This window comes from Engystomops pustulosus, chromosome 8, assembly GCF_040894005.1.
Source record: "Engystomops pustulosus chromosome 8, aEngPut4.maternal, whole genome shotgun sequence".
In the NCBI taxonomy this organism is placed as follows: Eukaryota; Metazoa; Chordata; class Amphibia; order Anura; family Leptodactylidae; genus Engystomops; species Engystomops pustulosus.
The window spans coordinates 36,369,929-36,393,350 of record NC_092418.1 but is presented as its reverse complement, the minus strand read 5'-3'; the positions used below and the strand labels follow the sequence as shown (position 1 = coordinate 36,393,350).

Sequence of the window (23,422 nt, the reverse complement as noted above, 5' to 3'; positions counted from 1 at the left end):
TCCAAGTTCAGCTGCAATCTTGGAATATTAATGCATTTTCACACACAGTTATGGTTAAACAGATCTCCAGTGAAAATATCTGTCCGCAGGTTTACAATGTATAAACTGCTGACAGATTCCCTTCTCTTATTAAAGGGAATCTGTCAGCAGTCCTGTCCATACAAAACTTGTGTGCGGTATAGGGTGAATAAATGAACGTTTTATACCCCTCTTCCTGTAACCTATACACATCTCTCAAACTTATTATTACAGAGGCTTTGTATAGCACATATTCCTGCCTTTCAATGTAACGTTTGTGGATATCTTTATCATACGACTATGCTGTGGCCTTCCTCAATCATCTCTCCTTACAATAATATATTGCTAAATTGACATGTAGACACACTAGTGGGGGTGCGTACCTACAACCAGACACTGTCCAGTCAGTGACGTTGATACTAGACTGTGTAGGTCCGCACCCTGTGGAGAAAAGGAACGGTATCGCCCACCTGTCAAAATAATCACGAGGGAGGGGAAACAGGCCAAAAAGGTAAAAATAATCAATACCTTAGCACACCAAGTCCTGCCCAGCTGTAATCTACAACATACGACAGACCAGCTACTCTTTCCACCTCCAGTCGGAACTCTTCTTTAAGCTGCAGAGTGTTTTGGATAATGGGGATCTTCACCTTCACACATTCCACCAGCTGATCGATGTCTTGGGTTGCTGTACCTAGGACTAGTAAACACATAGGGTGTTAGACTATCCCTGTAACCAGTGTAATATACTGCAGGCGCTGGCATTTCCGGCCGTGTCACAGAGTTGCACCTGTGTTGCCTCAGCTGTACATATCCATCAGTATTGTTAGCGTTCAGTAAGTCACAGTGACCCATGCTTTGTTCATCTGCCAGCTTCCTTGTGTGCAAATGTTTGAAGAACATCTAGAGAAGGTTAAATTGTTCCGGGAAGGTTGATGAGCAATGTTGTGGATATACCGACTATACTACATCACAGCAAGACTGGATGCAGACTGTAATAATAGAAGAGATTTGTAGATTGATATTAGGATTGGATGGATAACTGATGTTATATCGAGCAGGACTCAATATCAGTAACTTTGGGGATACGCTGTGAATATAGTCCAGAGCAGTTATGTAGTCTCCATATTGAAAATCTCTATATTTCTTAATGCTTGCATAGAATTTGTTCACATCATATTCACACCGATACTAACATATGGTCCTGGGAAAAAAAAAACTTGAAACATCCACGTACCTGCGGAGGTCATCATTGGGTTAAAGCGCACACAAAGACCTTCGTCCTCCAGTTCCACTATGTCCACACCACAAGATGGGATGAGAGCCGCCAGCTGTTCTCCGAGCTAAAGAGAAAATTTTGTGTCACGTACACAATGCTGGGCATAATAATAATAATTCCTTTATTTATGTAGCGCACACATATTACGCAGCGCAACACAAATCTTGCCAAATCAGTCCCTGTCCCCAGTGGGGCCCATAATCTAACCAACTTACTAGTCTATTTTGGGAGTGTGGGAGGAAACCTGAGGACCCAGAGGAAACCCACGCAAACACGGAGAGAACATACAAACTCTTTGCAGACATCTTGAACCCAGGTCCCCAGCGCTGCAAGGCTGTAATGCTAACCACTAAGCCGCCATGCTGTCCTACATGGTATAGATGCCGTTCTCCACCCCCATCAGTAGCGCAAAAAATGCATCTTACCCACTGATTCATTGCATCGCTCTCTCTTTCTATAGTGCTCAGGTTTACTGTGGAATCTATAAAGCAAAAAAAAAAATCTTTGGTTACAAAGACAACACATCCTCATAAATATAGGAAAAGCAAACACATCTAGCAAAGATGGGTACATTACAGGTGAACCTTCCCACATTGATGGTGAGTAATAGATGTACAGAGGCGTGCATCAAGTATCAGTGCTCAGCAAGCACGGCCCCCAATCCTAGCAATTGGTTGTGAAGATGATGTGTATGGTATAACCATAACATGCCATTGCAGTGCTTCAATAGACAATACACGGGTTACAAACCTGATCCGGAACCTTCATAGAAGAATTTGAATACAACTACTGGAGAGTTTCCATCATGTTCAACCTAATATGAATAGGAACATAAATATTAACATATAGGCACACAAATATATATGTAGAAGAGCTCATGTACTATATTAGATGAGTCAGGAGTATGCGAAGATTTGGTAACAAAACACAGACACAACACCCCATACTGTACCGAGGTTTTGATGGAAGGTAAATCCTTTAGATTTTCCAGCAGCCTTTGACTCTGCAAAAGAAACAAATGTGCATATGAGCAAGTACGAGTGCACATATGCCACCAACGCAGGTCGTATTTTACTGTATTTAGGCTGAGATTAGTAACAAAACCAGTCAAATGCTCAATATTATATCAACATTCAGTATTACTTTATAGCTAAAAATTGGTGAGGAGTCCAAAAACTGCTAACAAACAACTCAACTAGACTCCCCTTCCTGGCCTGGAGCACCAAACACTTTACAGGCAGTCCCCGGGTTACATACAAGATAGGTTCCATAGGTTTTTTCTTAAGTTGAATTTGTATGAAGGGCGAAACTGTATATTTTATAATGGTATATCCAGACAAAAAATGTTTTTGCCCAGTGACAATTTAAGTTTCAAAATTTATTACTGTAATTGGACCAATGATTATCAATAAAGCCTCATTACAGACACCTTATAGCTGAGCATTGCAGCCTGGGACTATAGTAACACCCAGAGAGCTTCACCAGAGGTCACAGTGGGCAGAGGGGTCCATATTTAATTATGGGTCGTCTGTAAGTCGGGTGTCCTTAAGTAGGGAACCGCCTGTAGTAGAAATAATGGACATAGAAAATCTATCCCCCCCCCCCTTTCCATGCACCATCTTTATGCTCTGCCTCTTAAAATGCATTGGAAACATTATATACACAGTTTTGTTAATTGTATTGTAATTATTGTTATGGAAAATCCAATAAAATGGACAACACAGACCCAACTACACTTTGTTCATGACTTGAAAGGGTTATGATAAGTCATATAGTACATGGGGGCTCTATACCTTACACTTCCATCCAAAAATGTTGCCATAGAAACGACTCACGGTCCTTGAATCTACCTTCCTCAGAAATAAAGTAGGACAATGAGATGGACCTTGCGGCACGGAACCATGCACCGTCCTTCAGAACTGATACGACAGAACTGGCTTTTATCTCCGCGTCCATGTGATGTACAACTTCATGGCACTGGCCCTCAATGACAAGTAAGACCTTCACATTCCCATCTTCTGTTATTTGATGAAACGACTGGATTGATTGATTAACATCAGAGATCATCATGTATAGGAATGACATAAGCAGCTGGAGCTTTGCAGGACCCGGTAAGTCCATGTGTTATAACAGCACGTGTTATAACCTATTCACGTGAACGGAAGCCAAGTGAAAATCTATGTTCTGATCCAAGGATTGCAATGGACTTATCCAAGACTGATGGCCAAATCTTAGGATAGGACATGTGTATCAGATTGGCCCGAGGACCCACTATAAGCACCTGTGTGCATTGCGCTGTACTGTTAATAGTGGCCGTGCCGGATATTACTAGTGCCTAGTGTTAATAAAGCAAACAGGACTGAGCTGCTATATCAAGCACAGTCACTACTATTGGAATGGAGGGATACATAACAGTGGCTACAGTCAGACTGCAGTGATCTGATATTGGAGGAAACCTACATTTATGGGACATGTGTAGATCTCTTTTTCCGAAATTGAAATACAATTTTTAAGTCAGTGTCTGAAAAGGTAAGGTAAACACTCTGAAAAGTTATATGTAGTGCCAGCTACTCAATCCACACTGCAGGGGCACCTTGGGACTGGCATCTATTTATATACACCTAAATACCACCTCCTGTATGAAGGCAAAGATAGGCTCAGTCCGTCCCTACTGCCAGCGAGTCCCTAGGATCGTGAATAACAATAACCTGTATTATATAACAAAGGCAAGGAACATCAATGCCCCCTCCCTTCCTGTATTTGTTTCATAAAAGTATACGTTTTCTATTCTTCACTGCGCAAGAAACCATACAGAGAATTTAGACTCTGGAGAACTGATAAGATAACGTTTCACAATAATACAACATGGAACAAGGAAGGAGTTGGATCAGATTTCTCACTGTAATGTCTTCTACATGTTTTGCGCTTCTGTTCATTAGCATCTATTTGCATTTCTAGCTACATTATTTTTGAGACAAGCGTTTGGGGCCTTCTACTAAAAAAAAACAAAAAAACAAAAAAAAAACAACTGTCTTAAAGGTCGTACTAAGGAAATGATCCCTTATCCACAAGTGATCATGAGAATGGAAGCAATCTGTTGAATGGAGTGGGAGTGTTGGAAATTGTCTGCTATCTCTGGCACTCTCAATGACGGTGAATGGGCGTGCTGGAGATAGCCAAGTGATGTGCTCCGCAATGCCCAACCTCTGCCATGCTTTTCCTGCTGCTCCATTAAATTCTGTGGGAACAGTTGGAGATTGCAGATAAAATCTCTTGGCCATCTCTGGCGCTCCCACACACTGTCAAAGAGAGAGCCGGAGATAAGACCACCAGAAAGGGACTGCCGTTCCCAAATCACTGGTGGTCACACACCAATCACTTTGTAGTCCCCTATACTTTGGATAGAAGATAGCTTTCTAAGCTGGCAAAACCCCTTTAAGCACGTGAGAAGTGACAACGTACGTACCAGCTGAGATGCATGTTTTATCCGCTCAACAATCCCATTGTGGCCAAGATACTGCAGAGAAAGCCAAAGAGGCAGAGCCCGCAGCTTCTCCACTGGCTGGCTTGTTGTGAGCCCGGCAGCAAGAGACTAAAAATAGACCACAAGACAAAGCAATGATTAAAAACAGCAACTATAATACAATCCAAAACCAGAAACAAAACATTACATCTATAGCTCTAATATAATAAGTTACATTGTAGTGATCTCTGCACATAATCGTCTAAAGGCACAACAGAAAGACAAAGTAGGTAATATATGAAAAAGTAAAATAATGTGTTATATTCTATGTATGTGCATATTCCATAATGATCTTACCAAGGCGGGGTCTTCATGACGGTACAGTGTAACAGCAGGGACGGCTGGAAGGCCCAACCATGGTCCTAGGGTCAAGGTCATACTGTCGCACTTTGTTGCAGCCTGGTGCATAAAAAAGGGGAAGAGAATGTTAAAATCATTGTGTAAATTATATTGAAACTTTTCATAAATTACAATAATTAAAATAATAACATCCAGTCATTTTGTCAGACTCATCCTCTTCTTACATCAGCTGACTAGTTACCCTGCAAAATTACATTACTCCTACATGGGCTGCTAAAATGTATTGCTATGACCTGATCATCTTGAGGCCCAAATTATGAATGAACCCCTTTAAGGTGATATTTTATTTAACTATTCAGTGTTGGTTCCATTATTGCTCAGGGAAACGTGTACATAAACTGTGTTACTACATCCCGTGTCAATAAGGCGTGTCCCCCAACTGCATAGTGTCTCAGACGAACGGGATCACTCAGTTCCTTAATAGAGGAACAACATAGGGATGGGAAGGAGCAATATATACAGATGATTGTGGAAAGGAAAAATTGATCCATTGGTACCAGCAAAAAAAGTATATTCTAAAATCTTCAATTTATTTCATTATAAAAAAAAGACATACAAAAACACACTAGTATGTACTTAGAAATAGGGTACATAGAGATGGTTGTGCTGTTGTATAATAACAATTGTCGAAGATGAATTAGTTAGTGTGGGTCAGTTTAACTGAAAGGTTCCCTTTAGGCTATAGAAGAACTTACCAGCACTGAAGAGCTGACATGACCTAAAGCCAACATTGCCAAATTTACTCTGCAAAGAGAAGAAAATAGGGTTATTAAATATTGATGGCTTTCTTCTAGCCAGACTGTAAGATTTTCTTAGTAAATATTTCATGGATTTTGCAGCAAGTGATTTTGTTTTTGTAAGGAACCTTTTGCTATTCCATCTTAAAACTGCGGAAAAGGGGTCACTGCTCCATAGACTTTAATAAGAATTCACACAATTTCTCGAAGTCCATAGAGAGCTGCATACACCAGTCACAAGTTCATGCAGCCCCCCCCCCCCCTGCTGGCCAGAAGCTTGGAGCCGTTGTCCTCCACTAATCTCATGACAACACATCTATAACCTCTCCATAGCAATTTATGGACATTGATAACAATTTTGTACCACGCGTATAACAAATTCTCATCAAAATGTGTTGTTGTTTTGCATATCATATTGCTGGTGACAGCAAGTTATCCCCAATCCACCTGAATATTCCTCTAAAATAAGACTTCTTAGGAGCCAAAATCTTTTTTTCAGAAATATTATCCACATTGCTGATCGGTGGGGGTCTCAATGATGAGACCCCCGCAGATCACGAGAATGGTGGTCCAATGACCCTCTCGCAGACCCCTTGTTGCTCCCCGAGATGAGCGAGCAGGCGGCCGCACATGTCTGTTCTGCTCTATTCACCTCTATGGCGCTGACGGAGATTGCCAAGCACCCCACCAGCAATCTCTGTCAGCTCCATAGAGATGAATGGAGCAGAACTGACATGTGTTGTTGCCTGCTCTGCTCATCTTGGGGAGCGACAATGGGTCCGATGGTGGTACCTCCGACAACCATTCTCATGATCTGTGGGGGTCTCATCACTAAGGCCCCCACCGCTGAGCAATTTAGGCCCTACCCTAGGGCCTGCTTTGTGGGAAAACCCCTGTAAGGTACAAGTGCATGCACTCCCTTGCTCTATTCCATATGGGGCATGTAAGGAGGACCTTTAACCAAGGTCGAAGCAGTTTGAACATTTTTTTTTAAATGAAAAAATAACATTTTATCGATCTCTTAGGTTTTCTTTGACAATCCCACTGGATAAAAACGAAATAAATATACACCTACCCCTCTACATGCAGCCACATATTATTTTCATCACACAACTCCTTTAGTCTTGCTAGTTTGTCCGTGTGTCCCGCAGCAGGGGTACCTACAAATGCAAAGGATTGAAAATAAAGTGTAGTGAAGTATTTTATTAATTTAAAGGTGAAATAATGGATTCACTGCCAGAATAAGAAAACTATCACTGCCCTTTCTTACCAGAAACCAGCAGTACTCCTGCCATAGGCTGTGTGTGGTGTACAGGCCTCATTCACTTTAGTGGAACTAGGGTGCAGTCCCACACATGACCTATGGACAGGCGTAGCACTGTTTCTGGAATGAAGTAACCATGTTTTTCTAATTCTGCACCATTTTTCACAATTGACTGAAGAGCCATTCACAGTTTCACCATAACAATGCAGAATTAGGGCCAGTTAACATCTCCCTTTTTTTGCACCAGTTAATGGACAAAACAGAGACTGGTTTTGGCTCAAAATACTAGATGAAATAACCAAGAACTGTGAACTGATCCAAAATTTGTATGAATGACCAGCTTTATTTATGACAGCCATTTTGTTCACTGGTGAGAGGTCTTTAACATACCAGCATTTGCCACCAATAGCAGAGGTGACTTTCCCAACTTAATGTCCTCTTTCAAAATACGGTCCAAAGATGCCACATCCTAAAAAAAAAAAAAAAAAAAAAAAAACCCAGACAGATAAGAATTGACATAAATGAAATAATTTCGCACTTTCAACCAAAGCAACCAAACTATAAAACGTTTCCTTTTAAAAATCAACTTTTTAAATTATGCTAATGAGCTTGAAGGGCTGCGGAGCCCCTCCATGCTGTAGCTTCACACTGAAAACACACTCTCCCCCCTTCCAATGTGTAAGTTAACAGAAGACAGAGGGAGCAGGAGGGGGGGGGGGAGGTAAGACAATGTACTAGCCAGGTGGGGCTCCAGTAACACCCCTGAGGTTCATTAGCATAATTTTAAAAGTTGATTGTAGAAGTAAGGAGGCCATGGATAACAAATATAACAAAATGATAACAGTCACGCTGCCTGGATCTATCAGTAAGTATCCCTGGGTTATCATGCCAAATGTAGGCTGTGGATTTTAAGTAAACGGAGACTCAACATAGATAAGCAGAACCAGATTCCGCAGCTTGATCCCAGCTAAGGTCAAGCAATAGGAGAACCATTCATTCTGCTCATCATGTTTGGCCAGCTGTTCAAGATCTTGGGTTGCAGGTCTGTACAGAAGAGCATAACCAGCCCTGTAAGGTCACAGGACACATTCCTGACACATTATAGGGATCTGCAAAATCCACGAATAGTTCAGAAATGGGATGAACCGTACAGACCTGCATCTTGTATACCACAATGAAATAAGTTGTATTTTAGATCCCATTAGATCGGTGCAGTGTACAAGGTTTTGCTGTTGCCATTGTTATTCGGTTTTCTTGTTTGTTAAAAGCTTTAACCCTCCTACATTTACTCCAGTACCTTAATGGAGATGTGAGACATTCTATAGGATAAAAAGAAAATTCTGATAGGGTCTTCGCATACCCTAAACGTATTCCCTAAGGGATTGAGTGATCAGTGTGACTTTTGGGACAGCTGCCCTGTATGCTATCCCCTGGATTGTGTATATTAATGTACAGTCCTTTTAAGACCACAACCATGTGCGCAAAATATATACATATGGCTACCAACATGATTGTTAATGGCCACATGTTTCTATGGATCAATGTCTTATCACAAGCAAGTTTGCCAGTTTAGACCCCGCCCACTTGACATTAAATGAACAGATCATTAACTAGAAGTTACCATTTGATGCTGAGATCCAAACATTGTGTTACAAGGCACCCGACACAAGCATGACAGCGGAAGTCCCAGCTGAAAGAAACACAAGCCAACATACATGTAAATAACAATATAAAAAATAAAAAAAACACCATCTTTTTTTTTTTTTTTATACACTTAAATAAGATGACATTCACAATAGCCACAAGGTCTTTATTTCTTTAGCGACCAAAGTCTACGACAAAGTTGTCTTTATGTCTTTACCTCATCAAAGGAAAATTTGTTACACTGAATTGTACAGTAAATTCTTTTCTACTTTCTTGTATAATGTTTAGTGTAATGATGTAACAAGATGGAAGTTCGGCAGAGCCCCTGGACTAGTGATGGAGGCCGGCAATCCAGATCTACGGATAAGGAGGAGCACGCTACATACACACCTGGTTACAGAGATACTGTCCCAGCTCCGGTCTGGAGGCGGCACTCATATAAATCACCGGCTGCTTCTTATAGAGGACATTGAACCCCTCTGTGGTGTAGTCCTCATAGCGCGAGTGGATGACCAGTCTGCACACCTTCAGCAGGCCCTCGCGATCATCCTCGTGATAGTAGGCAGAACCATTTTCATACCTGTAAAACCATATAAACTTCAATACATCCTTCCAGCAATATTCCTTTAAGATGATGAGCCAATATAATTATATGACAATTTCTAGGTAACCAAGGCACCTCTATGTGGTCATATTACCTAATTATTCCTTAGTATGAGAGTCTGCCGTAGATGTGAAGGTTATTCAGTCTCCGATACATGTGCATGCCTAAAGCATCAACCTCTTCACATACATACATACATATATATATATGTATATATACACACACACATACATAGTCAGTACTAGTTTTCATATTCACTTAAATGGGACCCAGGGAGTCTGCAGCCTGGTAAAAGCTTCATAAATGAAGATATCATTTACCAAGCACATAACAAGCTTTGCTTCTTCACTCCTATGCACACACAAGGCCTGAGGGTGTTATTTGGATGATTTTCTTACAGGAGTATAACACTCGCTGACTCATGAAATGTAAACTCATACAGTAGATGAGGCCATGCATGCGATATCAAATACATGTATGAATGTTTTTATTACAACACTGTAGGTGTTTATGTGATGCCAGGTGCCTCCATTTAGAATTTAAAGGGAATTCGTCAACAGTTTTGACTATAATAAACTGCAGACAGTGCCATTTATAGGCCCTGGAGAGCTGTGTAACTATACCCTGGTGTGTGTAGTAAGTTGGATTGTAAAAACAACACTTATTGGCCTGTACGGTCTACAAATTTAACAAAATTTGGATTGCCTGGCAATCGAGGATGATAACCTATATGGGATAACCGCCCTTCCCTTGGAATGACGGCTTCAAGGAGCGCAAGAAGGTGGGTCGAAGCAGAGCCTGTCAGTTCCCTAATCCCCCTCCCCCCGCTACCCTATTTTCCACTTTCCCCCTTTCTTGGAGGTCCATAGTCAATTACGTTTATGGTCTATGTTACTTTCTACCTTTCCATATATCTTTCTATATATCAATTGCAGGAATGGATGAAGGCGAGAGAATATGCATATAGTGAGATGGTCTTATAAATTTTCTAATAATTTGTCTTTCCGTATGACTTCCATTGAACCCTCACACGGATAATGTTCTCTGAACCATGTACATCACATGTTATTCATTGGTTCTCTTTTTTGATGGTCTTTCTTTTGCATATAACATTAAGGATGATACTTGTCAAGATACAGGAAGGGAGGCATTCTGTTCTGTAATGGGAATTTCTTTTGCCATTTCTTTATAAATCGGAGTTGAAAACAAAATAAAAATAAATAAAATGTATGGGGCCATTACATTAGGACTCCAAATCATGGTTAAATCCCTTGTTAAAAGGTTGGTGCAGGATCGGGGCCTGGGTTCCTCAATGATACCAATCCTGCGGTTTGATCATTAGAACCACACATCAAAAACACTTAAAGGGGGTTTCCCTCCAAGCAATTTAGGCCCTATCCAAAGGATAGGGTCAGACTTGCTGAGGGGTGGTGGTCTCATTGATGGGACCCCCACGGACCACGTTGCACCCCAACATGACAGCCAGTCGTGCATGACCTGTGCATGCGCAAACAGCTGCTCCGGTCATCTCATGCGGGTCCCATCACCGAGACCAGCAAGTTAGGCCCTATACTGTAGCTTGCTTTGTGGGACAACCCCTAAAGCAAAAGGGGTCCATATGGATTGGCGTGGAATATGAAATGAGGTATATAAATAGGAGTGCAGCATCACTGTATGTACAGAATGAGCAAGTACCTGAAAAGCCTACAGAGCCACAGAGTAGTGTCAGAAAGGATTCTTGTGGTCAGTTTTCGGAGTCTGTCTTTGTCCAGCACGGAGATGTAAGCTGCCAGACTGTGTCCCAGCAGTGCCATGTGTCCTTGTTCTCCCACATTCTGAATTCTACTAAAAAAGAAAGAAACAACAAATATAACATCCGGATTATAAGAAAAATCAGGGACATAAAGCGAGTCAGAGGCCCGGCTGACGCTCCCCTTATCCCAGGCAGATACAGTAATAATACAGCAGATAAGAGGTCGGAGAGTCACTGGTGATTGACATTTCTGAGCTCCAGCAAATATATCATTACTACTTGACCTATTACAATCCCGTGAGGGCTGGAGTGGCGTATAAGCTCTGTACATCTGACACATAAATCTAATAATGGATAGGATTACAAAGCATTCCCATGCCGAATGAAGGAGGTGGCAGCATGGCACAGCGGCTCTTATGACAGATCCTCACCCCCCTCTGGATCCAGAAGAGCAGACGACAAGTCTACACAACAGGAAGGAACGGATGTGCCCTATTCCACAGGTCATCCATCTTATAATGAGGAATATGGGACTTCTGTGCAGATCACGTGTCAGTATTTGGGGTGATTATTCAAAACTTGTGCAAAATGCAAGGGGGTAACAAGTGGCTTTAGACTCTCCTCAATATAAATGCTCTACTATTATTCCGCATATCCTGTAGCTGCTTGTCTTGATGCTTCATAGACTTGGATGAGATATTACATTGGGCCATGTCTGCCTCCTTAGCTCTCTCCATACTTTCCAAATATCTTTAATAGCTTTGAGTGTCCGATTGCTTGGGCCTCAACCACTGGGCCCCCAACTGATCAGGAGGATGGAGGGTAAAAAGTGCCTTCAGCAGCGTCATACATAACTGAGCACATGCCCCAGAAGTTACACAGAAATGAATATAGCGCAGGAGCAGCCTGTTCACCAGCATTCAATATGGTATGGGGTTAGCATCCGAGACTACAGGCAATCACTTACCCCCTGCCCTGTGGATAGAGTATAAGGGGAGGATTTATCATACACCGATGCTTCTGCGGAAGAGTATGATACAAGCCATGCCCTCCCCTGTCAGGGCGGTTACATCAACAGGCTTTAGACCTCCTTATTTACCCAAAACACTGATTAATCTCCTAAATGTCTATGTGGCACAAGCTCTTTAAATAACCAATAGCTATTCCTCCCAATTTCGGATTGGTGCTTTAGCTTCTTAGGGAAAACTATCCTCTGCTGGGGAGAACTGACAAGACAGTGAGCTCTCGCTTAGTGGATATTTCCTCATGTGTCATTCATCATAATATACTGTATAAGGCTACATTCACACTGCCGTATGGGGGCCGCATACATGGCTGACGTATATACGTTGTATATACGTCCCCCATAGACGGCAATGGGCGCACAGCGCCATACGGGAGCTGTACGGTACCGTTCTGTAGCCGAGAGAAAGATTCTCAACCTCTCCTCTTCTCCCGGCGCTGACATTAGTGTGAATATAGCCTATGGTTGGAAAAAGATGCAGGTCCATCAAGTCCAACCTGTAAGATTACACAAACGATAGGAACGCATAGTGACATCTTTTTATTAGTATTTTTTTTTTTTTAAATGTGAACTTTTTTATTAAGGCAATTAAAACCAAAGCCTTACATTTTCCATTTTGGAATAGAGAAACGTACACAAATAGACACCTCCATAAGGATGGAGTCCAATAACATACAAATATTCTCTGGACGCAGCCCAAGACCCTTGTGCTCCTCCCATTATAGTGACATTGTTAACATATAAGCTCCCATCTGATAATTGGGAAGATGTGGCCATGTATGGGTAGTCTCAAACTAGAAGGTGGTTTCAAATGGCATCAGAAAGTTTGCTAAAACATTTTATTAAAAGTTGGAATGTGAAATTTAATTACCGTATATACTCGAGTATAAGCCGACCCGAGTATAAGCCGAGGCCCCTAATTTTACCACAAAAAAACTGGGAAAACCTATTGACTCAAGTATAAGCCGAGGGTGGGAAATGCATTGGTCACAGCCTCTCCAGTATGTAGCCAGCCAGCCCTTGCCACAGTGTATATAGCCAGCCAGCCCCTGCCCCAGTGTATATAGCCCCCCCTCTTCCCCGTCGTGCAGCACAACAATACCGGATGGATCGCACAGAAGATCTACGGGTGCTGCCAGAAAGGCGAGTTTTGATTTATTTATTTTTTTGACTCGAGTATAAGCCGAGTTCAGGTTTTTCAGCACATTTTTTGTGCTGAAAAACTAGGCTTATACTCGAGTATATAAGGTATTATTATTATTATTATTATTATTTTTTTAATCAAGTAACTTACGTAAGAACTAACATACGCACAAAGAAATTCCATGTCACAGGCGTCTCCTGCTCCGATGTATCCAGTCCTTCCATGTATTACATGGGCAAAAACATTTTCTGAATGGCCACCAAATAATTTCAATATCAGGGTGACCCCCGCTAAATCCAAACCATTTATCTAATGCCGCTTACCGAAAAGCCTGAGACTCCTCCTCTTCATCCTCATTCATAAGGGTCTGCACCAGCTGGAGGATGCTCACCATGTTCTGACCACTGAAATCAATTATAAATGAAGACACTGATGAGGGGCCACGTAGCAGACCGATGCTTGTAGCTCATGAAACAAAACATAGTGTAAACATTTTTTCCACATACAATTTCAGATATTTAAGAGGCAGTCTACTAGCAGTTTAGACCATATAAAGCTGCAGACAGTGTTAGGTATTAGCCCTGGAGATCTGTGTAACCATAGCTTTGAGTGTGTTGTTAGAAGCAGCAGGATTTGGAAAATAAATTTGTATTCCAGATTTGTAGTTTGACTGGGGGCACTGGAGAAGTGTCCTCACACTGCTGTGCTCTTTGATCTCTGCATTACACTGCTGCATAGCAATTCCCCTCTGCTGTACGTAATATCTAATAAAAAGCCTACCACAGCTCATAGCAGAGAGGGGGCGCTGTGTTGGGTTCAGTGAAGTGATCTCAGATAGCAGTGCCTTTCAGTTCACAAAGTCCAGGTACAATCCTGGAATATAAGTGCATTATTCACAGTCTTGTGACTTCTAACAACACACAGAATGATACGATTGCACACATCTTGTACTGCATGAGAAGATAAATTTTAGAAATACAACCTAATAACTACTAATCTCCTCCGAAAGTGTTCAAGCTGTACTTGCTGGTTGGCTGAGGGGTGGGGCTTAGCATAGGGCGGAGCCTGTCAACATTTTTTAGCACTGCAGGAGGGTCTCTGCTGCCTTGTAGTCAAACAAGGAACAGTAAAGTTGAGATGTAGGGAGGGATGCGTTAAAGGAGGGATCATTTGACAAAGTCTAAACTTCATGGAAATTTCCCATCAAAATCCATCACTACTGATAGATCCAGGCAACGTGACTGTGGTAATCTTATATCTGTTATCTGTGGCCCAATTCCTTCTAAATTCTATTTTTATAAATATGCTAATGAGTCTGAAGGGCTCTGGGGGTGTTATCAGAGTCCCTATGTGATGCAGATTCACAGGTTGTTGCCCCTTCCCTCGGTCTGATGTAATCTCACACAGTGGTGGGTTGGAGTGCTCCTGCACAGTGTAACAGCCTGTGAAGACAGAGCACAGATGGGCTTTGATAACACCCCACACTAGCATAACTTCAAAAGTTGATTTTAAAAGTTAGGAGGCCATGGATAAAAAAATATAAGAAGATTACCACAGTGCCTGGATCTAGGAGTACGTTTCCCTGGTTTATGTAGGTTCGACCGATGATAGATTTCCTTTCAATAAGAGCGGAATATACAGGAAATTAAAGGAATTTTTTTTTTTAGTTTATTTTTTTGTGCATTTAACATATTTGGTTTTCCTTTAAAAATAAATTAATCAACATATCACTTTTTTTTTTTAGGTATTTTAGGTTTCATAGCTGTGAACCAGTGTAATAGATGTACAGTAGCACCTCATCCAGTGGACAGATGATTGGCCTTATGCTGCATCAAACACCTACACATCAAAGTCAATATTACACCAAGAGGAACCTGCATTGGTTAAGTCACAGCTTTCACCTGATATACAACCCGCCAGCACTTTCTGTACACATAACACAGGGCAGGTCCCATAGGAAAATACATGTCTTTCTGATCCAGACTTCTAATATCTGAAACCATGGAGAACCAGTGATCCATCTCCTATGACCCGGCTTTTGTTTCCTCCAGGTCTTTGTTGTCAGGAACACAATAAGATAGAGCAGCTGTGTTTTATAACTTTCACAGTTCTTTAATATCTACTTCACGTATCCTCATGACAAGGTGACAAGGTGGTGTTTAAGGGAATCTGTCCGCAGTTTTGACAATATAAAGCTGGTAGATCGTTATTGGCCCTGGATCTGTGTGACCATAGCTTTGTGAATGTCTTAATAGAAGCAGGACCGTAAAAAGTCCATTTTTAATTTAGGTCTGCAGCTCTGTGAAATCTTTTAGTCTGAAGAGCAGTTTCTGTGCATTGTGCTGCTCCATAGCCCCGCCCCTCTGCTATGAGGGACTGCTGTAGTATTCAGCCAGAAGCTTTGACTCATAGCAGAAATAAAAGGACAGTGTAGCAGAACAATGCACAGAGCAGAAAGCTCTTCAGGCTAAAAGACTGCACAGAACTTCAGATATAAAATTCACTTTTAAGAGACCTGCTGCTCTAACAACAGATATCAATGTTGATTACAAATACCAATGTGTGATCAATCAGATGTCCAGGAACAATACCCACCTCTGTCAGTGAGCACTGCAGACAGAGCCCCTTAAATTTTTCCAATGTATAAATCCTACAGGAGGAACGGATCAAAAAAAGTCTGAAATTTGTTTTTCTTTGCCACGTACAGATGGGTATTCCCTTCACAGCCATAAATAATAATTGTCAGTCAGTAGTAGCTGGGATTATGGGAACTACAGCTGCACCAGATGTCCCATCAGTAATTTACTTGCCTAACCATTATGGAAGTACATGCAGTCCAGCTGTTTCCATAATTCCAACCCCTTTAAAGTGCAGCATTGGGGATGGGGGACCCCCCATTACAGTAATAGATTGGGGGACAAATCACTTATCTTGTCTACTCTACATTCTGCTAGAAAGGTAGAGCTTCCTCCCCTTCCTTACTGCTCCTGCAGTTCAGGAGATCTGCCTTAAAGGAAACCTACCACTTGAAGTGGCAGGTTTCCGATGGCAATACCGAGCACCAGCTCAGGGTGAGCTGGTGCCGGAGCTTATTTTAGTTAGTGTTTTAAACCGCGGTATAAAACACTTTTTAAACTTTATAGCCGGCGCAGGCAGGTACGCGCTCGGCGCTTACCGTGCACGCGGCTACATAGGAAGTGAATGAGAGCCGCGCGCATGGTAAGCGCCGAGCACGTACCTGCCTGCGCCGGCTATAAAGTTTAAAAAGTGTTTTAAACTGCGATACCGCGGTTTAAAACACTAACTAAAATAAGCTCCAGCACCAGCTCACCCTGAGCTGGTGCTCGGTATTGCCATCGGAAACCTGCCACTACAAGTGGTAGGTTTCCTTTAACCTGAGAGGAATCTGACCTGACAGGAAGGCCTGCCTGACCATAGGACTGAGTTTACGGTCGTATCCAATGCCAACCAAAACGTACATCTGTAGTACTAAGGCTATATTCACACGAACGTATGGGGGACGTATATACGGCCGATATACGTCCCCCATACACTCCTATGGGTGCACGGCACCCTACGGGAGCGGTACGGTGCCGCACACGTGCGGCACCGTACTGTTCCGTACCCGGGAAAAAGATAGGACCTGTCCTATCTTTTCCCGTAATAGGGCGCCGTGCGCCATAGGTTGCTATGGAGAGGGGCGGGGGTGAGCTGCGCTCACCTCCTCCTCCTCTCCCCGTACACTGCCGTTGCCCGCTACGGTACGGGCGGGCAACGGCAGTGTGAATATAGCCTAATAGAGACAAGATAGAATTATACCCATGAATAAATGTGTTATTCTGACATTCTGAGTTTATTTAAGATTTTTTTTGTCTTTTTGGAAATTCCATTTAAGAACCTCCAAGCTCATTATTTTATGAAATCCTATAGTAAAGGATGTCACAAGTTTAACACCAGACTTGCCTACAGCTGCCAATTAAAATAAGCTTTTTTTAAATGACTTTTTGCAAGTAAACATTTAGTAGCTGGTTTTACATTTCATAAGTATGTCCTCTGGGTCTGAATGGCCACAGGAGAACAGATTACACAGCAGCTTAAAGCAACAGGTTACCTGAACCTGTTCATTAGATATTTCAGCAAGGTACAATTTTTACGCACACATTCAAAGCAGCAGCCTAGATGATGGAAAATGATTAGTGACAGTAAATGATTGTATACGAGCGTCCTTGCCTACTTTTCTTCTGCTGCAATAAACCAATAAAATGTCTGCTAGTAGGAAATAAATATCTTTAAAAATAGAAAAAGATTACCAAATACAGTACCTATTATATAGTACTGCAATGAAGCAGCATTCCCCAATCCGCCACCTTCACGCCAGGGTGGAGTGAAGAGGGGGGCACGGTCATCGGAAAGTGGGGCTTTACAGTCTCCGCGCCTGCACATTTGCTGCAGCTGGCGGATTTTCATATGTGAAAATTTGCCGTCTGCATTTATTTTACACTGCACAAAGCCTCTTGATGTGTCCGGCTGCGTCATCACAAGCCTGCGCATAATTGCAAACACATTATTTTAATGCCTTTTTACCACCTTATATCAATATAACTATCATATTTGTAGGTCTTAACCATAAGTCACAATGTGGTTTGTGACAGACCTCGAACAGACTTGTAATTGTCATTTTTATTTTTTCTGCACAGAAATCTTTCAAATGTGAGCAAATCTATAAGAGACAACAAGGAGTTAATGTTAGATGGAAAGGGAGGAAACAGATGTGAGATATAACAGGAAAGAAAGGGAAAGTGGAGTGACTATGGGTACAGAGAGGAAACACTCATAACAAACACTAGTTTTTAGGATTTCAATATCTGTAATACAGACATCACTGCTAGCAATCACTACCCACCTTCCCTGAAGTGGTCCGGGTATGTCTTTCCTTGTGTATTTCTTGGTTTCCCTTTCATCTTCTGCTGACCTGTTTGTGACATAATAAAAGTATTAGACACATCGGGGAAACTGGAAATGGGCAAGTTTTCAGGAGGTCCAGTTCACACCTTTGTTCAGATCTCCATTATTATCGGTCACCAAAGCAGAAGTCTAAGGGATGTGTTAAAGGCTCCATCCATCCCAATATCATTTTTATGGTTTCTGTTGGTGTCTGTTACCCAAGATGGAAAAATTAACATGGCAGCTTGCAGAAGCCATTAAAAGTCCATTGAAATCAAAGGACTTTTTAACAGATCTGCCAGACGTCCGTTTTAGTGACGGAATAAAACAAAAGAGGTCCGAACTGAGGTGTGAACTGAGCCTTACCCAAAAACGCTTGTTCTTTTTGCTTTCCAAATATCAGAGCTGACCTAAATTACTGCACCAGAAATGTGATTATCCTGTTAGTAAGAGAAACCTGTGGAACAGGTAGAGGGATTTATGTCATTCTGGTAGAGGCACAATACATTTGTTTAGCAGTATTTTACCAATCTGGACTGCGAGATGACTGCCCAATGGTAAGATTATGAGAATATGGCAGTCTGGAGGCAACATGCTGGGGGTTGGTTTTGTAATGTACACATATTTTGTGTTTCTAAGATGCTTTTAACTACTAATAAAGATTGTGATATTTTTAGAGCTTACAGCACATCTCCTTTTCCGTCTCTAAAAACGGTCGAGAGTGTTTGCAGATTTGTGGTCCCTCATTTGACCTTGGTGACCCAGAAGTCTTAAGAAGAACTTGTGTGGCTTTGCAAAGTGCCATCTGTACACAGGGCACAAGAATCAGCACATGAAGCCCATACAATATGCATAGAAACATACATCTTCAAAATCACTGCAAAAAAGATGACCCTTTGATAGAACCTAGAAAACGTTTGTGTGTTAGTAAATACTTGCATTCTCTAGGATTGATCAATGCTGGAAAATCTTTTCTAACATCCTTGACTTGTGTCATTTGAATTATTCCTCCTGGAACTTACAGATACATTGAAAATTCATTACGACTATTTGGTGGCATGTCCCCACCCGCCACTGATTCTTACAGATCAATTATCTCCGATTTTCTAAAGAAACCCTAAAGAATCAGCATCATTCAGCTCAATGACATTTTTAAAGTGTGTCCAAGTCATGGTAGCCACATGCAAATTTCTAGCCACTCTCAGGGATCCACGTGTATTTATCGCAGATCAGTTCTACAATGTATTGGCTCCTTGAAAGTGGCCTAAAAACTAAAAGTTTTACCCACTTCTGTCCATCTTCCAGCATTTTCATTGCTTCATTAAGATTCTTCCCCATTTCTGCCAAGGTTGGGTCCACCATCTACAATGAGAATAGCAATAAGACACCATTGGTAAGATTTGCAATAAGACCGTCACCAATGATAAAATAAGAAAAATTATTAATTAATACAATTATTAATATAGTAAGAATTGAAAATAACAAAATCAGATTCATTAAAGGAGGAGCTGACAAGATTGTTATTGTATAGTAGATGCTGAGCAGATTGTACATAGTGTCCTATCTGCGGGCAGAATGCCATAGAGCAGGAGTTAAGCAGATTGTACATACAGGCAGTCCCCGGGTTACATACAAGATAGGGTCTGTAGGTTGGTTCTTAAGTTGAATTTGTATGTAAGTCGGAACTGTATATTTTATCATTGTAATCCAAGCCAGAACTTTTTTGGTCTCTGTGACAATTGGATTTTAAAAATGTTGGGTTGTCATAAGAACCAGGATTAACACTAAAGCTTCATTACAGACACCTGTGATAACTGTTACAGCTGTTTATTGTAGCCTAGGACTAAAGTACAAGAAATTACCAATATCCAGAGGTCCGTTTGTAACTAGGGGTCGTATGTAAGTCGAGTGTTCTTAAGTAGGGGACCGCCTGTAGTGTCCTATCTGCGGGCAGCATATTATAGAGCAGGAGGAGCTGATCAGATTGTACATAGTGTCCTATCTGCGGGCAGCATGTAATAGAGCAGGAGGAGCTGAGCAGATTGTACACAGGGTCCGATCTGCAGGCAGCATGTTATAGAGCAGGAGAAGCCGAGCAAATTGTACATAGTATCTTATTTGCAGGTAGTAAGAGGAGCTGAGCACCAGTTTTGTACCCGCTCCAGCACTACCCGGTACATTTGTTTACACAATCACCAACATAAAAAATGAAGACGTCACTTGTATAAAAACTGCAATTTCTTTAAAAGAGATAAGTAGGACAATTTTGCACCTGGTCGACTATCTATAACAGTGATGGCGAACCTTTAAGAGACCGAGTGCCCAAACTGCAAACCAAAGGCGACGTTTCTATTACAAGGTGCCAACACAGCAGTTTAGTCCAATAGCGCCACAATACCACTATACAAGAGACAAATAACACTTTGACATCATGAGGCCACCATTACAACCACATAAATAGCATAAAGACCATTATCAGAGGTCGTACTAACATTTTTCCAGAAGGGTAAAAATACTCCTCTCACCATTTTTGAGGAGTATTTTTACCCGAGGAGGAGTATGAAAATTTTGGTAATACGCCGCGCACACTACGCTCACACTGCGCACACACTCCACTCCGCTCCGCTCACGCTCCGCTGCGCTCACCCTCCCGCACGCTCCGCTGCGCTCACCCTCCCGCACGCTCCGCTGCGCTCACCCTCCCGCACGCTCCGCTGCGCTCACCCTCCCGCACGCTCCGCTGCGCTCACCCTCCCGCACGCTCCGCTGCGCTCACCCTCCCGCACGCTCCGCTGCGCTCACCCTCCCGCACGCTCCGCTGCGCTCACCCTCCCGCACGCTCCGCTGCGCTCACCCTCCCGCACGCTCCGCTGCGCTCACCCTCCCGCACGCTCCGCTGCACCCACACTCCCACCCACACTCCCACCCACACTCCCACCCACACTCCCACCCACACTCCCACCCACACTCCCACCCACACTCCCACCCACACTCCCACCCACACTCCCACCCACACTCCCACCCACACTCCCACCCACACTCCCACCCACACTCCCACCCACACTCCCACCCACACTCCCACCCACACTCCCACCCACACTCCCACCCACACTCCCACCCACACTCCCACCCACACTCCCACCCACACTCCCACCCACACTCACACAGCACACTCACACAGCACACACTCCACTACACTCACACAGCACACACTCCACTACACTCACACAGCACACACTCCACTACACTCACACAGCACACACTCCACTACACTCACACAGCACACACTCCACTACACTCACACAGCACACACTCCACTACACTCACACAGCACACACTCCACTACACTCACACAGCACACACTCCACTACACTCACACAGCACACACTCCACTACACTCACACAGCACACACTCCACTACACTCACACAGCACACACTCCACTACACTCACACAGCACACACTCCACTACACTCACACAGCACACACTCCACTACACTCACACAGCACACACTCCACTACACTCACACAGCACACACTCCACTACACTCACACAGCACACACTCCACTACACTCACACAGCACACACTCCACTACACTCACACAGCACACACTCCACACACTCCACTACACTACACTCACATAGCACACACTCCACTCCACTACTCTCACACAGCACACACTCCACACCACTACACTCACACAGCACACACTCCAATACACTCACACCAGCATAGACAGACACACATAGAGGGCCTTACTAAGTGCAGCAGCCGCGGAAACGTCAGGCACCGGGACCCCGCAGGCATCAGGACAGACAGACACACATAGAGGGCCTTACTAAGCGCAGCAGCCGCGGAAACGTCAGGCACCGGGACCCCGCAGGCATCGGGCACCGGGACCCCGCAGGCATCGGGACCCCGCGACTCTGCAGGCGAGGATGGAGTGACGTCGGAGCACAGGAGCAGGCAGGAGGCATGGGGCACCGGGACCTCGCAGGCATCGGGCACCGGGACCCCGCAGGCATCGGGCACCGGGACCCCGCAGGCAGCGGGCACCGGGACCCCGCAGGCAGCGGGCACCGGGACCCCGCAGGCAGCGGGCACCGGGACCCCGCAGGCAGCGGGCACCGGGACCCCGCAGGCAGCGGGCACCGGGACCCCGCAGGCAGCGGGCACCGGGACCCCGCAGGCATCAGGACCCCGCGACTCTGCAGGCAGCAGGGCGGGGACAAGCAGGCATCGGGACCCCGCGACTCTGCAGGCAGCAGGGCGGGGACAAGCAGGCATCGGGACCCCGCGACTCTGCAGGCAGCAGGGCGGGGACAAGCGCGAACGAGCAGGCAGCTGGAGCCGGGGTCGAGCGGTCAACAGAGTGCTGGGACCTGGCAGGGGTAGGTATCATTGATGAGACAGGGGAGATGGTACGCGTGCCAGCAGAGAGGGCTCTGCGTGCCCTCTCTGGCACGTGTGCCATAGGTTCGCCATCACTGATCTATAAGGTCTGGAAAGTCTTTTATCCACAGGATGGAGTAAAGACTTTGGGAACCAGTTTGCCTTAGTGATATCAATACATAGTATGATTTGGTGCCAGTATCTTCCTGTTACACATACTATTGGCTCTTGGGATCTTCCAGAGGCAATAAAAAAAACTTGAGACAAAAATTGAATATGGCCCATAGTAACCAGGTAGATTTGACTTGATAATTATTTAATGAGACACCTGGAGTTATGCAACGGCCCAAAACACATCTGCATATATTACAGCGATTCGGCTATTTACATATGGGAGTCACCAGTAATTTATGAGACTATTGTCAAACACTTCCAAAATAATCCACAGAATAACGCATCACATTTATAATAATAAACTAAAATGGACTTGCAAAAATTTTTGATATACATATATATATATAATTTTTTTTGCAAGTCCATTCCAGAAGTTACATAGTGTTTCCAGAAGTTACACTACATAGTATAAGATGCTCCATATTTACCAGAATGTCTGATGCAGGAGGATTAATACAAGATGCCACCTTAGTTTACACCAGAAAATGCACCAATATGTTCAGTAAGTCACACTCTTTCCCTGCAAACTCACCCCCCTCAAAAGACCCCCGTGCCCTAAAT

General features: G+C 43.4%; 1 protein-coding gene across 2 annotated transcripts in view; it reads right to left on the bottom strand.

Annotated features, from left to right (window-relative positions):
* Nucleotides 1-23,422, bottom strand: part of PDXDC1 (pyridoxal dependent decarboxylase domain containing 1) — a 48,858-nt gene that overhangs the window by 10,446 nt on the left and 14,990 nt on the right. Inside the window, exons 2-17 of one of the 2 annotated variants that reach the window (XM_072120668.1) lie at nt 19,583-19,656; nt 18,254-18,322; nt 13,674-13,754; nt 11,125-11,271; nt 9,216-9,405; nt 8,803-8,871; nt 7,572-7,650; nt 6,993-7,077; nt 5,876-5,924; nt 5,118-5,219; nt 4,764-4,889; nt 2,250-2,300; nt 2,048-2,111; nt 1,723-1,778; nt 1,256-1,361; nt 547-718 (exon numbers count right to left, since the gene is read on the bottom strand). In XM_072120668.1, coding sequence (XP_071976769.1) covers nt 547-718; nt 1,256-1,361; nt 1,723-1,778; nt 2,048-2,111; nt 2,250-2,300; nt 4,764-4,889; nt 5,118-5,219; nt 5,876-5,924; nt 6,993-7,077; nt 7,572-7,650; nt 8,803-8,871; nt 9,216-9,405; nt 11,125-11,271; nt 13,674-13,754; nt 18,254-18,322; nt 19,583-19,656 — 1,520 coding nt within the window. Of the gene's footprint in view, nt 1-546; nt 719-1,255; nt 1,362-1,722; nt 1,779-2,047; nt 2,112-2,249; nt 2,301-4,763; nt 4,890-5,117; nt 5,220-5,875; nt 5,925-6,992; nt 7,078-7,571; nt 7,651-8,802; nt 8,872-9,215; nt 9,406-11,124; nt 11,275-13,673; nt 13,755-18,253; nt 18,323-19,582; nt 19,657-23,422 lie in introns of both variants that reach the window. The other variant, XM_072120667.1, reaches the window with a different exon arrangement.